Source organism: Clytia hemisphaerica, unplaced genomic scaffold (genome assembly GCF_902728285.1).
Source record: "Clytia hemisphaerica strain Z4C2 unplaced genomic scaffold, Clytia hemisphaerica genome assembly, whole genome shotgun sequence".
NCBI classification, from domain to species: Eukaryota; Metazoa; Cnidaria; class Hydrozoa; order Leptothecata; family Clytiidae; genus Clytia; species Clytia hemisphaerica.
In genome coordinates this window covers 879,198-896,192 of record NW_027103359.1, presented here as the reverse complement: position 1 = coordinate 896,192, position 16,995 = coordinate 879,198, and the positions used below count along the sequence as shown (strand labels likewise).

Here is a 16,995-nt window from a genome sequence, read left to right as displayed (position 1 = left end):
TTCTGAGCATAAAAACTTGGAAAACATATCACAATTATCCTTTATGATTTTCACTGGAATATCTGAGCTTGGCTGTGATTTTCCTTGAACTAAGTCCTTAATGATTTTCCCTACTTCCTCTTTCGTTGTTGGTATAAAAGAAAATTTATTTAGATACTCAGTTTTCTTGATTTCAGTGACACTTGGGTGTTGTCTATATTTCTGAATACAAATTTCAGTATGATTATTTGTATTGTCAAATGCAACATAGGGAGGCTCAGGCAAGTCTAGTTTTGATATTATTTGGCCATAATAGTCATTGAATATTTGAGCTATCTGTTTCTCGTCATTTATGATCTTTTCTTTATCCACTAAGGTATAACTCTTATTGTTTGAACCTTTATTTGAAAACAATGGTTGTACAGTTTTCCAAAACTTTTTGTTATCAGTTATGCTGGAATTTTTAAGGTTGGCAAAGTAGTCTTTCTTAGTCCTCCTCAATAGCGATAAGCAAAAAAAATTTTGTATTTTGTATTTTGTTTTGTTTTCTTGTGTTTTATTCTTATAGTAAAGGTTCTTGAGTTTGGATCTTACCATGATGGCTTTTCTCATATCTCTATTTATAAAAGGCATGTTATTACCTCTAACCGTTTTATACTTAGAAGTGTTACCGTCCTAAATCTGACAGCCCTGCCTAATTCCGACCCCCGCAAATAACTGTTTAAAATTTACAAACATTCCCTCTCCAAGTTGAACGATAAAACTATTGCAAGAATTCTCGAAACAAAACATCTAACAAGATGACTATAATGTCAAGATGTCAATTAATGTAATTTAAAAAGTGTGAATTGTAAAAATAATTACTTTTTATGATGATGTTAGTTACTACTTTTGTCATTTATGACGTTGTACATATTGCAATAAAAAATTATGTTTTGTATAAGAAGCAATTATATTGTTATTTGGTTCATTTGGTTTAATGTATCAAATCTCTCAGTTTAGTTGACACATTGGTATCTTTGTTGTGTCACAGCAAAAGGTTTGTTTTTATTAAACATAAAGATTATGTTTATTACTAAATTACATTTACTGAATATATATTTTTCTTCTTAAGTCTTAAAATCCTAATCAACTTTTTGTTCCTATACGAAACAACTCCTAGATTCAACTAACTATTAGCTTGATTCAACCAACTTTAGCTTGATTCACAAGATTTTACTTTTTCGTTTTTTAGCCAGTAGGTCCACATCAGTTTTTTACTGCCAATATGTACAGAATTGTGTATAATTGTATATAGTTTTGTATATAGAACCTGACCTGCTTTACCAAATAAATTAATAAAAAAGAATAATAATAATAATAATTTTAGTTTGTATCTTTGAAAGACCCCATCGGATTTAGGCAGGGCTGTCGGATTTAGGACCACTCACGGTAGTCACACTAGGAAATCAAGCTTTCAGAAAAAACAACATCAGTCATCTACAGGCTGATGTATTTGCAACAACAAGGATGAGAGTTACCTGAATCAAGTTTAAGTTCCCAAGACAATAATTAAAACTTAAAATGAGACAGAATGACCGATTGGGAACGTGCAGCATTAACCAACCAAATTTTGTCATTCAATTCCTGAGACAGCACCTCAATTTTTAAGGCCTTGTTTATACGCTAAAGTAAAAATAATTCTGCACATTTAAATGGGCCAGTGTTTGAGGTCCAGTAAAATTTCCAGAAAATGGCCTATACGGCGATGCGTGGATCTAGGTGGGTTCCGTCCCCTCATAGATCTTTTTCTTGGGAAGTTGATCTTCAAATTAGTTTTCAAGGTTAGCTTGGTGCTCAAATTTTTTCATCTATTAGTTAGTCACACTAGGAAATCAAGCTTTCAGAAAAAACAACATCAGTCATCTACAGGATGTATTTGCAACAACAATTCCCAAGACAATTAATTAAAACTTGAAAACTTAAAATGAGACAATATGACCGATTGCGAACGTGCCAGCCAGAATATCAACCAACCAAATTTTGTCATTCAATTCCCGAGACAGTGCTTTGATTTCTAAGGCCTTGTTTATACGCTAAAGTAATAATAATTCCGCACATATAAATGGGTCAGTGTTTGAGGTCCAGGAAAATCTCCAGGAAATAACCTGGCGGTGCGCAGATCTAGGTGGGTTCCGTCTCCCCTGTAGATCTTTGTCTTGGGAAGTTGATCTTCAAATTAGTTTTTAAGGTTGACTTGGCTCAAATTTTTTCATCTATGATGGCTCAAATTTTAGGCAATTTCTCATAGTTTTCAAAAATGTTAATTTCATTAAAAAGCGCCAGGTTATTTATTCATGAATCCCCTAGAAGTTTTGCGGCGCATTTATTGCTTGTGAGTCAAGTAAACGATACATAGCTTTCACTTTCGCAGCATTAATCTTTGACACACATTTCAGCTGCTCCAACTTGGGACTATCTGACAAAACATGGGAAGACCATTCCATCAACATTTCACCAAACCTCCAAAGTCATTATGATTTGAGTTAATGAACCGCGTATTAAAAAATACACGATTTCTCTTTCACACCGAGTAGGCTTTTAAATTGAAATATGAAAAAAATCTGTAGTGGAACACACGCAAATGTCTGAAACAAAGAAGACCAAATTAGTGGCAAAACGATGGAGCATTTGACGTCACTCGCGCGGCAAGTTACACACTCGTTATTTGTTAATCCCATCGGGCGATAGGCGGTTAGGCGGCGGGCGCTAGCTAATTCTCCAATCGGTGTCCGGTCATTTTGAATGAAAACAAAAAGTCAAAAAGGGCGCGTTATCAGTGAAAGTTATCGTGACATGTTATGACAGAAAGTGTGGTTGATAAACTTGGAGGAAGTATCAAAACAAATTTGTTGTCAAAGAGATTTAACAGTAAGTAAAAATACAGTTCAGATATCATACCACGTGCGTTTGGTTTGGGAACGCAAAATGCGAACGCAAACTACCCATGTCTAAACTTTTCAATATATCTCCAGAACTGATGGATTTTTTTAAATTCTGTAAAAAGGTCCAAGTTCCTGAATAGTTTTACTATGTTCTGTGAAAAAATCATAACCATCAGTGAAATACCTGTTCATCTATTTAAGATTGAAGACAAAAATTTGCGTCGAAAAATAACCTTGAGCACAAAAAATGCTTTTTTAAACACTTTTTCCACTGAAAAACAAATAACTTTTATAGACTTACCTTCCCCAAACATTGAAAAAGCCTCTACTAATTAAAGTAAATGAGATGAGATAAGATAAAACCTTAAAATCAACCAGAATTTACAACCTTTTGTCCAAAGCAAAAGACATTCTTTTCTTCTTGTTTTAGAATGAGAACATATTTTCGGTTCCAGTTCACACGGTCTTTTTTTCATCCAATCAGATCGCGCGATTTCACTTTCGCTTTCTCTAGTCCAATAAGACTGCGGGATTTGAGTCATGTGACATCTCTATTGAAAAACCCGCGCGGAATAAAATAGAAATACAGGCAACAGGGGTTCACACTACTGGCTACAGGAACTGAAAGCAAACAATTAAGGCCAATATGTTTGGATTTTCTGAAGGACAAAAGGTATAGGAAGCTTTACTGAAGGAGGGATAAGGCTGGGACTATCTATTTAAAAGAAATGGACATGCCATGTAGTTTCGACCAATCATCTCAAGTTGGAGCAGTTGACGGTAAGTGTGACTAACTGTATGGTTAGCGTAAAAATGTAAAAACGTTACTGTTGAAGCACATGCTGCAAGTGCTTCAATTTTGTATCAAGTGGCAGAGTCGGGTATAAAGCAGCTCTGGGACTGGGGTATACCAGGTGTAGTTAATCGATATAATCGATAATCTTGAGTAATCGATAAGTAATCGATGGATTAGATATCGATTAGCCGATAGAATCGATAGGTAATCAGACCGTGAAAAAATCTTGAGTATCGATCAGCGATCGATTATTTCCAAGCTATCGATTACTTATCGATCACATATCGACTACATACAACCTATCGATTATTTATCAATCATGTATCGATTGTTAACAATCATCGATTACTTATCAATTATTTACTTATCTTCGATCACGTATCGTTATTGGCCCTTATTCCACTAACGAGCCCAAAAATAACGCTATAAGGTCCGGCGTAAAAAGGGCCAAGATAAGTTATTTAATAAAATATAGAAAATTTCTGGAATTCGCCAAATCTCATACCGATCGTATTACTTTGAATCAATCGTAAAAGCGGTTACGCACGGAGAACGAGTCTCGTGTTCGCAAAGCGAAAGGATTCTATAGACGCCTCAAGCCCACACTAGTTATGTAAGAAGAGGTGAAGGCTATCAATCCGCTGCTCAAAAAAATATCGTACTCAAACCCCAAAGAAATTCCGAAAATCCAAAATTCCATAAATCTAAAAATTACAACTTAAAACGGATCAAAACTCAAAATACTGTGAATCTTGTGATGAGGACGTCATTTTGGCCCTAAATGTCGTCACCGAAAGGGTAATAAATTTTTAACTTTACTGAAGGGAATTTCTAATTGTTCAGATAGATTCTATCGATGATTACCAATCCAATGAAGACTCAATAAGTAATAGTTATCGCATGACTTTGAGTGCAATACGAGAAATATTTTACAAGCGAGGCGAGCCTTTTTATTAAACGTAAAATTTAATAGATTTAATCTATTTACAGAAAGTTAAAGGAAGTTAAAATTCCCGAGTTAAAAAAAGAAAATAACTTGGATAGTTAAAGGAAGCCCAATTTCCCGAGTTAGAAAATCTAACTAAAGGAGGCAAAAATTCCCAAGTTAAAAAGTGAAAAATAACTTCCGGGTCTCTATAATTTCGAATGTTTTTGTTCGAAAATCTTGTTAGATTCGAATTTTAGATTTGAACAAAAACATTCGACCGAAGTTCCCGCCGAAATTATGCACATCAAAATAAATTATTATACATTACAGTATACACAGAAAAAGATGTATTGTATTTTTTCGATTGAGAAGAAATTCTTCATTATTGCGTTTCTCTATCAGATTGATAACACTTTTCGATGTTTTTGTTTCGATGCATAGATGAGAAAATAATGCAAATAATGCATCTATTGAATGGTCTGAAACAACATTTTTGAAACAAAAACTAATTGGGGCGAACTTCTCGACTTTCAACTATTGTGTCGAATTTTCGAAGTAAGAGGTTTTGATTGTTGAAGAATTGATGCTAAAAAGTCAAAGACACAGTTTTTTTGTGGAGGATTGGGAGAGACACAAGAGACTTTTTACAAAAATCCCTTGTTACCTGGTTTAATCAAAGACATCGAATTTCCCTTATGTTATGGAAAATATCCTTAAGACAAGTATTAAAGAATTTCAAGTTTTTATGTATACATTGATAAAAAGAACTGTTTGGTTTTCACGAAACGAACGAAAGTGCCGAAAGCTGAATTTATTTGCTTTGGGTCGTGTCACGTGTGTGTCGAGTAGTTTTGTAATAATTTCTATCATCAGTTTTAATTTTACTGACTTTATGGAAAGAATAGAATATAAGAGCTCATCAAAAAATAGTTTTTTTTACGTTTTCCATTATTTATTTCCAGAGTTCAGTTCTTTTTGGCTGTTTTCTTTTGATTTTCTCACGCTGCTTACCCAAATGTTAGCCAATTTTTATTTAAAGTCGTCCTAAGGCCTCATAACACCCCTCTCTCATTGCATTCTCGATAAATTTTCCGATCCAAAGAGGGGTTAGCCATTTCCAAACTCCTTTCCAATCCCATCTTATTCCCCATAAAATTCCCGATAGAATGGGGGGTCAACGACTTCCCAATTCCTTTCCAATCTCGAGTTATCGCATTTTTTTGTTTTGATGACGTCATCAGCTGAAAATGGCTAAAAATTCAGCCAAATTTGAAAGTCCTACCCAAGCCTTATAAATCTTATCATCTAGCATTCCCCCTAAAGTTCTCAATCTAATGAGGGGTCAACGACCTCTCAACTCTTCTTCAAACTCGAGATATCGCATTTTGAAGTTTTCCCAAACCCGTACCGTCATTAGGTCCCTTTACCCCTAATGTTGTCAACGGTCAATTCGCGAATTTGAAATTTTTGCGGTCAACAGGTACCTTTAGACGATGTTATCGTCCGTTACAGTGATAGTAAAGGCGGGAAAAAATGGCGGTATGGCGTTATGGCGGTATACGGAAAAAAATCGGCGGGAGAGTTTCGAAGAAGACTGGCAACTCTACCGACTGTTAACTCTTTTCGGCAAAAAAACCCGTTTGCGAATTTTCTTCGGCTTAGGGCTTTTTTCTTAGATAGTGATTCGTCTTAGACTATAACATAGTCTACAGGTACCTTATGCCCCAAGGGTCCCAAAAAAACAAAAAACATCAATTTTTTCCAAGGGAAAGTGGGTTTTTAAATTTGCGAAAGATTGACACTGCAACGACTTCTCTTAAAAACGCTAATTTTCACGAAATGTTAAAAGTTGAAACATTTCAGTGGCTAAACATGGTGGAATAGCGGCTAGACGAGACGAAAAAAAGGTGAAAAAAAAAACTGAATTTCCATTTTTAAGGCCCGCATATCATTGAAATTTTGTAAATTTTGCTTACGCGCATGCGTTTGCCAAAAGCAAAAGAGTCGCACTCCGCTCGCTAATGCTCGCTCCATGCGTAATAAATGCCCGCTTTCGAATTAATAATGCTCCTCCAAAAAGGCAAACCATTCAATAACGTCCCTTCTCTGAATAAAACGGTAACTTTGTTTTTTTCTTAACTTTTTTTGTTCAGCCTTTCAGAGGGTTTGAGAATGCTTTCAGCCGAAATTTACCGTATGCTTATAAAAAAAATTCGAGTGTAGTAGCTTTTATCTAGGTCCTATGCTACCAGGGGATTGGATTCAATTCAAAAGTACATCCCAATCGAGATCAGCGAAAAATGTTGCTTTTAATTTCGCGAAAATGGCGAAAATTTGTTTGAGAAATTGAGAAATACACCTTTCCCGTAATTCAAATTTCTCAGAAATGGCCCGGGAAAATGTGCGCTCCACCGTTGTGTATAAAATTGTTTGGGAGGTAAAAAACGCGTTTTTGCCTGCGAGGGGTTAGGGAAATTGGGATTTGAGCCTCTAACTTTTGACAGCGACCTTCTTTTGGCAAAATATTTTCAGGGTGGTATAATATCATGAATAGGTTGAACATACTAAAATTTGAGGGGATTTTGTTCGACAGAACTTAAGAAAAGCTCAAAAAACCAACTTTCCCTAAGGGAACGCAGGCAAAAACGGGTTTGTTTACCTCCAGAGACCAAACGGTGGAGAGCATCAAAATAATGCGCGCGCATTAGTTTTACGAATTACGGGAAAGGTGTATTTAATTTAATCTCGCGAAGGCGAAAGTTAATCCAATTAAAGTACCACTCCCTAAAATCTGATAAATAATCGATCACGAATCGATAGTTGATCGATTAACTATTTGATCGATGATTATAATCAATTTTTGATCGATATGTAATCGATCAAAAGCTGTGATCGATAGCCGATCGATTTTTAAACGATACTTAATTTAATCGAAGTATAATCGATCTATCCAGGCGTACCCAATCGATGAAATCGATACGGGAAATCAATCGATATTAATCGATTTTAATCGATAATAATCGATAGTGATCGATAACTAATCGATAAACAATCGATAGCCAATCGATTCTAAGACTTTACGTTCTTATCGATTGGATTCGATCGTTATCGATTGCTATCGATTAATCGCTGATTGCTTTCGATTGTTATCGATTAATATCGATTTCTTTATATTCGCTAAAAACGCAACCCTACCGTGGTTTTTCTAATTTAACGCGTGGCAATAAATAATTATTTTAGACGCTACGCGTGAAAAACTAGAGAACAATTAATTACGATATATTCAAGTGTTTTAAGTACGCGTTACTTAAAGGCTTGTGTAATATATATTACATATAGATCGTATAATGTATTAACAAGCATTAGCTGATTTGGAGGAGCCAGAGGAGGATGACGAAGATCCCTTTAATTTGTGTTTATGAATGAAAGAAGTTTATCAAAAATAAAACTTTCCTGTCTAATTTTTCTTGTCCAAGGCTTGATCACGCGTAATAATTAGAGTGAAATTAATTATGCAGAATTTTGGCTACGCGTTAATAATTAGAGTACCGTAGGACGGGGTGAATCGGATAATTTGTTTAATCGCCTCTCATACTTCACTGACGATGTCTTTTTCCATTCTGTTTTCAGATCCCGTTCACTGATCGATCAAGCTATCGGAAAAATATGGCTTCGAAGATTTGGAACATGTTCTTCGGAAATTGAAGAAGAAAACCTTCTGATTTTCAGACCCTTTTTTGAAATGCCGAATAAGAAATAATGAAGCGACCGTGATTGGAGATTCCTTTGGCATTGTGTTCTACGAAAGCCAGTTGTATACAATCTTTGGTTCACTAAACGAAAAACAATGTCTATTCTTCGTATTTTCATTCTAAAGTTAGGGCGGAAAATTGTTCGCGTTAAAACGCGCAACGCGAATCGCCCTTTTGCGCCCCAAGTTGAAGGCGTTGTTAAGTGATACGGAACCGAGAAATGGAAAGGAGTTAATTATTGAATAATTAAAAAATATCAAATGCCGTCATCATGTCATTTTTAATTACTGCCACACTATCCCAAGAGGCTTGTTAGTGTTCAGAGTAGCTAGGAATAAATGTTCAAATGTTAATAGTCACTCATTGTTCATGTGAATACAATGTCTTTGTATATTTTGTATAGTGATAATTTAGGAGTTTTAGGTCGTGTTCAGACCTGAAAGTTTAAGGTTTAAGTATTACTTTGTTGATACGGGAATTCAATTATAATCACTTTTCTTTTGTCATCATCGATTGGCGATCTCGAGGAATCTCCTTTCCTAACTTGAAATAATGTCATCTTCTCTCTTGAGACGCTTTAAAACAAAAAAGATTTCAGGGAATCCCTCTGCAAAACACTAATTCGTGTTCGTTGAAGCCATTACTGCTAGAGATGCTCCGAGCGTCTCTAAGTCATAAATTTCACGTTCTTTTTTCTTCATTTACAAAAGGAGCATGCTTTTCACTCGCAAATTCTGATTTAGTCTATTCAGAAAACTGTAACGAAATCGTAAAAACTTTTTTTTTAAACCAGAGGGTGATTCCTTTTTAAACTTTGGTTTAACTAATGAGAAGCGTGCCGTTAAATACAAAAGGAATATAAAAGAAACATGTAGACCTAATTGCTTTAAACCTTGGTCTGAACACGACCTATATGTTATGTATTATTTTCCAGAAGAAAATAGTGGGAAGGGTAAGGCTACAAACACTTTAAGACATAATTTCCCGTTCGTTCATATGCTGTTCATTCTCTCGGAGGTCTCGCATCCCCTGGCTTAAATCATCTCTGAGACAGGGGTGCAAATATTTCTGCAAGCGGAAATTGGTAAGCTAAAAGAGGCAAGAAAGTATGACACGGTGGAGCCCCTTCCTAGTGGAACAATTGGCAATAAATAATCGGCCCGTTGAGAAAATATGCCCCTGATATTTAAGAACCCGAGAAATTCTTATTTTCTTTATTCCGTACTGTTTTTTATCCTTCATTTTTCCAAAGGGTATAAAAGTTCTCACCGGGCACTGAGAGAGAGACAATGTTATAAAGTATTTTCTTTCGTTAAGAAAAGAATTAAAAAGTACATATTTTCCAAATAAGAGCTTAGAAAGTTTGCTACCAACTTCGAGTATACTATGTATCTGAGCATTGAATACCATATAGAATTATTACTGTCTCCTGTCTTTGTGTTCATGGCGAGTCCACGTTGGTTCTGAATTCTTTAAGTGCCACCATAATACCCCTGTCTCAGTAATTCAGTGAAAATTTGAAATCGACCATCGGAGAAGTCATGAAACAAGTAAAACTTCACACACACGCCGACTCTGTATTTGTAATCTCTTAATTCTCGCCGGAGTACGGGAAAATTCACTTTTATTAAGCATTATTCCTAGAATTCATTAATTATTTTTTTTTCAATTTTGACTGGGTTGACCTAGTTGTAGTATAGGTGTCGAAATACCGACAGTACTCTAAAGGGCCATAACCTTTAAAGAAAATACTTTTTTGGTCAGCCTAAGCTGAGCATTCAAATAGGTAAAATTCGGTTCCATAAGACGACAAAAAAAAAATCCGATCTTCCGATCTCACTTTGATTTCTAAACTTTCTTCCGATCGGGTTAACTTTTTGTGTACTTTTAGCGTGCGTTGTTTTTACAGATCATAATGTAGTGTTTCAAGATGGCGGCTCAAGCGATATGATAAGTCAGTGTTGTATCAAAGTATTTCCAGTGTAAATCTGTTGCAAGCTTCAATTTCTGTCATTTATTTTTTCAACTCAGCAAATCAAACACATGATTTTCATCAAGGAGATTCTTTTTCTACATCTTTTGAAGGTTTAAAGCCGTTTGCTCAAGTTTTTGTTTATGTTGAATTTTCTGATACTTTTTATTGCTGCTTTTTAATAGTTTTTGCAATAAAAACATATTTTTCTTTTGTTGCCTCTAGGGGATTGATGGTGTTATAATGTTATTGGAATTTGATAAAGTTTACAAAAGTACAGCTACTGTATAAATTTGATAAAGACTGGATGCAATTGTGCTTTTTTGGACTTGGACGTGTTTGATAAGGCGAATCGCAAAAAATTGTTTGGTTCCCGTCATTTCTACTTTAAAAAGTGGGAGTCGTTCGGTCGGTCGGTCGTTCGAAAATATTTTTCTGTTAAGAAGCAGCTACATCTTGTTGAAAGGGAATCCGTGTGGACTGATCCGAATTTGAAAATTGAGAAACCGTGGATAAACTGGTGTTTTTGGTTTACTCTCCATTAGCATGCGGCTCTCTACTTCGATTTGAAAACTTGTTTAAACACAGAGCGTGCAGAGGTCGACAGTGGAAATCCAGCAAAGCAGTGGAAAAGCTTTCCGACTCTCCAACTCTACCTGCTGACCGTAAATCAGGGTCGGTCAGATGACGGGAACCAAATGATGACATCACATCTCCTATTATTGGACTTTTTTTATGACAAATGGTCTTTGGAATTTGATCGTTTATATTAATATTAATATATACAGTTCTTGTTGAAATTGATCAAACTATTTTTCACACAGTTCCGGACGCAGATTGTGTTTTTCTAACCTCTTCTAACCTTGGCGCACGTTTTGACTGAATGATGGAATGGAATGAATGGCGATAACAGTTTATACATATCTCTTATCAGACTTGCAGAAAGCGGGCTGGCGTCAAGTTACACAACATGCACACTCTCGTCACAACTTGCACAGCCATAACAAACAGATCAATCTGGTCTTCATTTAACATTGTTTTAGAGTTTAAAAAACACTGCCAGTGCTTGGCACAGAAGAGAGGACTCCCAGTTGAAATTAATTGCTACACCGCTGCCCTGTTGAATTTATTTATTATTGTCGTGTGTTTATTCCGCCAAGGTGGTAAATCAATCGCCCAAATTCATAGACCAATCAAAAGCGAGTTTAAAGCAAAACGGGAGAAAAATGAGCTTCCCCGCATAGTTATGAATTTTGAGTTTTGTTTTCGATTATCATTTGCGACCAGTAAAGTCTTCAAGATGGTTGTGTGCATGTTGTGTAACTTGACGGTACTAAACTACAAAATTTATTTACGCAGACTGGATGCAAATTGTGTTTTTCAAGATTTTGTGATTTTGTTCACGTGTTCATTTTTCATTCAGGTAGGTCCATAAATGTATCACTTGTTTTTAATGGAATCGCAGAAAGTCACGACAAATGGCTTAAAAATTTAACCTTAGGATGGCGTCAAAACAGCGAAAAAATAGCAAAAACACCTTAAAAGAGATCATATTTTCAAAATGTTCGATTTGGCGGGAATTTAATTTGGTGGATGGCGGAAAAAAGAAATTTTGGCGGGAACTTAATTTGGCGGATTTCAGTCAAATCCGCCAAATCCGCCAAATTTTCTTTCCGCCAAAATTTCTTCCTTTAAGGTACATCCAACAGAAAAAATGTATCATAAGTGATTATGGAATGAAATTAACAAAATGTTTCTCTTTTATTTTGTAGTAATGAACTATAGCTTAATTGTTTGATGTCATAGAAACAGTGCTACAATGCTAAAGAGAAGTATACTTTGAGCTTCTCGCGAGGGGGGGGGGTTGGAGGAGCTCTCAGGCTTGTTTTAAATAATTTTAAATCAAGTTATCAAATGTTTCACATTTTGTACATTATTCAACATTTTTAGTCTACTCTGTTTCAGTCCCGAGGGGGGGGGGCACTCAAGGTAAATGACCTTGGACAAAGGCCAAATTTTTTGGTAAAATTGGTCAATTTTGGAGGAAAAACTCCACATTTTCTTGGAAAATCGCAAAAATTTTGGCGAGAAATTTTGTGACAAGTGCACTGTAAGGGTATGATTTTTCATGGAAATTCACTGCACTGTAAGGGTCCGATTTTAGAACCCAAATTTTGGGCCGAACGTATGGTCGTTTTCAGATCGAGTGCCCCCACCCCCGGGGTTTCAGTACATCTCTTACATCTGTTAACCCACTTATTAAAGCTATCTAGCTAAGCTCTATTGGCTGACCTTCCAGCCTCGGCTGGTTTATTTTGATTCGTTTTTGCATTTCTGGAATCATCCTCAAATTCTGCGTCGATCGGTAGGCAATTTGTAGGCACTTAAAGCAGAACCAAGGCGGCTGGAGCCTTTGAAAGTCAAACTTTCGATGAAATTCAATGAGGTCAAAATTCTTAAAGTGGCTTGGCAGTGAACGTGTCAGTATTAGGTAACTTTTTGTATTTTTTTCATCGGGACGGATCCTTGACCGGGTCACTGAAACAGGGGTGTATCGTACGTTTTCTCTTATCATTTTGTCAACAAATTTTAGAGCCAACCAGAGCGTTATTGATAATCTTCTCCCGTCTCTCTGAAGTATCTGAGATTGTTCAGTACCTGAAATAAGGAGAAAACAAAAATATACGATGATCGGATTAATTTCTCTATTCTTTTTATCGACTCAGCTATCACACCCAGTATCACTGCAAACGTAGAAAAAGTTAGCTTTTCAGGGGGGCATTTGTAGCGGTGGAATGATAATTGAGACAGGGGTATTCAATGGACGCTAAACGTCAAAACAGTGTTCATTTAAAATGTCCGTAAACAACGGGATATGAACACTGGGTTTTTTTCGAGCGCAATTTCTATTAACCTAACATGGCCTGTGAAACAGGGTTGTGGGTGTGGGTGTGCTAGACTCTTCTTAGGTAAAAAAGAAATACGCACCTGCTGGGTGTGATAATTTTCTGCTTTTAGATTCAATGCTTTCTATCGTAACCGCGGAAAATAACGACCATATAATATGTGTTTGATGACTCTATCGATCGATGCTTCGATTAAAATTTGATATTTTCGTAAGTTGTCCAGTTTCTCTAATGCTCTTCTTTTTTAATCATTTATTTACTTCTCCCTTTTCATTTTCTCTGGAACGAAACGCAAGCGTTAGATAAAAAAACAAACTTGGATTTAGCTAATGTAGTCAGACCTTTCAGAGACGTTTCATTTTCTTACATTGCACTTTCTATCGTGCATTCAACCATGGAGGTATAAAGAAAGACAGGAGAAGTATGCTATTGTAACCAAGCTCGCCCTACGATTAAAAAAGTTACGATGTATGCATGCTCATAATCTCATATATCGTGCATTTTTAATGAGCTCTTTTATCCATAGGTTAAATCTTATTGGCTCATTTAAGCTTTAGAAATTAGATGAGACGAGATTCATTGTTTCTGACATCAGTGTAAGAAAATATTTGGACTAAAAAAAGGCCTGTAAACTTGGCAATCCTTCATCAAATGATAAGATTTTTTCGATCAATGTTTTCTTTCAGGTGAACTCTATTGCTTGATACTTTTCCTCCAAAATTCTCCAGCGACTTTATGTCTACAATTGAGTCTGAAATCGTGTGTGCTTATAAAGAACTTTTCATTTTCTGGCTTGAGAAAATATCTTTTCAAAACAAAATTGAACGGATAGCGAAATGGAACATAAATTTGTTTCGTGGACGAAGTTTTATCTAATTTTCGTATATTAAAAGGCTAGAATCTTCAATACTGATTATTAGAATGTTCAGAGCAAACTTGAGTTCTACTAAAAAGTCTTATTTCATCGGGCGAGCTTAGAATTTCTTTTGATACATTTTATAAAAGAAATCAAAAGACTTTAACGACCAATTACCGACACATTCAACTCCTGTTTTCTTTATACCTCTATGATTCAACCAACACTTTTCATAGCGCACACTAATCAAAATTTTATTATCAATGATACTAAACGTACTACCCAAATATATCTCCCTTAGGTATTACATTTTTATGACGCTCCATCTAATGACTAATTACTTTGTGAGAATTGCATGAATTCAAATTATAACTTCGGCAAAACGTAATTTTTGAAAAGTGGTATTGCTCCACCACAAAATATAGAGAGTGTTTGTTTATGTTCCGAATGGCGCCCCGTCAAATTATATCCACTTCACCCCGAAACGAGTGACTCGTAGAAGAAACTTTTGACTTTTGAAAATGAAATTTTCTAAACTCGCGAATTAGACCCCACTCGTCAAGTTCTGCGGTATAATTAGGTGGTAGGTCTCGTCGGGAAGAGGCAATTTGCCCAAAACCTTCCAATTCTATCCGATTCACCCCGTCCTATATATGGTAAGATTAATTACGATTTTTCGCCAAAAGCAGGGTACGCGTTGAATTAGACTACGCGTTAAATTAGAAAAACCACGGTACCGCAAGGACAAAAAAACTTGCGCCGTTGATTTTGTTGTTCGGATTGCTCAGAAATTTGGTGCGAAGGCAATTCACCCGATTTGCCGAAAAACCGCGAAATTAAGTTCCGTGAAAAGTTCTTCCCGCGAAAATTTCTTCCCTTAAAGTACGCTACGATATCATCGTGAGATACACTCTGGTACACAGAGTAGCGATCATAAATACAGAAAATTAGCTCAATCGATCACAATCGATCTTAATCGATAACAATCGAATTCAATCGATGGCTAATCGATAATAATCGATACCAATCGATAATAAAATTTTACGTTCCTATCGATTGGCCATCGATTAGTAATCGATCGATCATCGATTACGAACGACTTTTATCGATTGACATCGATTAAATCGACAATCGATGTTATCGATTGGGTACGCCTGGATCTATAGACCCCTTTCATGTGATGTCATATGTTTTGGATTACCTTGTTTAGCCTAAATAAAACATATTACAAATTTGGATGATAGAGGCAATATGCCTCCAACTTTGCCTCCGAATTATGTCTCTTTTATTCCAGATTTTGTTAAAAAAGACCATACAGAAAAGAAGACTAAGCGAGAAAATCAAAACAAGCTGAAAAATTATGAAAGGGGTCTATAATCGATAAACAATCGATGACAAAATTGATCAATAAATAATCGAGCTTTGAAAAAATCTTGAGTATCGATTACCTATCGATTCTATCGGCTAATCGATATCTAATCCATCGATTACTCAAGATTATCGATTATATCGATTAACTACGCCTGGGGGTATAAAAAAAATAAAAAAAGCAAAAAAGCCTTTTACTTTCATTTCATCCATACCTCTTTTTACAGCTTCTTCATATTCCAAAAAGGATACCTTTGATTCACGGATTCCCATCTCATAACTTCGTTACATATAATCTCAATCTTAAGCACGACTTATAGTGATGAAAGACTGAAAACTAACAGTTTCAGCGTTTTTTTCACTCCTTTCGTTTTCGAATTTTCGCCGCCATGTTTGATTTCTCCGAAATAATCACTCACCTAACGATAGATTCTCTAGATCTTCAAGCTGTTGCGCTGAGCTCCCGCTTACTTTCTAGGCGTTTCGATCATTATACTCCCAGGGAGTTTTTCTTTCTTGACTTCGTTGATTTCCATTCGCAATAAATAAAAATTATAGCTAATGGTATAATGTAAACTTTGACAATTTTATGACTTTTTAAATATGATTTTAAAATCCTTAACAACTACGTATAAACAAATATAAAATGGTAAAATGATTAATTAAACCCCCGGTTTAAGATAGAATCGTATGTGGGGCAATACCATTTTGACGCGGGAAGAATTATTCACACATGCACTGAAAAAAACCATTACCAAGAGAGCACCCACCCATCACAGAGAGCAGGACAGGTATGAGCATCTTATTATAATTTGCTTGAATATTTTCTTTATTTGATTATAGATTATTGATTACATCTTCCTCTGATCTCTATATTTCTTGGGAAGGCTTCAGTTTCACATTTCTATAAGAGAGAGGAAAAAAATTTAAGGTTAAAAATTAAATTTGAGATTTTGATTGCATTCAATTGCGTTTGATTGTGTTCGAATGCTTTCAATTCGATCAGGCTTTCTTGTGACACTCTAAATCTCTTTAGACTATTGACTACCGTGAGAAAGGGTAACTTGCATCAGTGGAGGCTAACACGCATCGCCCTCAAATTAAAGACTTGTCTGGTCATTAAAATACAAAGTTAAATCAAAACAAAAATGGTAGAGTAGAGCTTCGAGCGGAGCTGCATAGTTGTATTTGAATGACCAGATAGGTCATTCATTTGAGGGCTATGCATGTTAGCCTCCACTGATGCAAGTTACCCTTTCTCACGGTATCATTGCTACTCATAACAGAAATGGGATACAGTATGGCGACAATAGACCTTTTCGCCTTTCCGTCCGCCATCTTGAATTGTATGCAAAAATACAGGAACGAAAATGCCGTGGTTGGATTTAGTTGGAATGTATGCAAAACATATGCAAGTTTACACAAAGATTAAAAAGACAACAAAGCATCTTATAAATAAATATTATGATCATTAGAACAATAAACGATGGAATTTCTTAATCCAAAAGGAAATA

The 16,995-nt window shown here is 35.7% G+C and overlaps 1 protein-coding gene across 1 annotated transcript in view; it reads right to left on the bottom strand.

The window, feature by feature from the left end:
* Positions 1-15,898, bottom strand: part of LOC136822146 (ubiquitin carboxyl-terminal hydrolase 32-like) — a 59,599-nt gene extending 43,701 nt beyond the window's left edge. The window contains exon 1 of the mRNA XM_067078381.1: positions 15,697-15,898. Coding sequence (XP_066934482.1) covers positions 15,697-15,754 — 58 coding nt within the window. The 5' untranslated portion in view covers positions 15,755-15,898. The remainder of the gene's footprint in view (positions 1-15,696) is intronic.
* Positions 15,899-16,995: the final 1,097 nt, after the last annotated feature.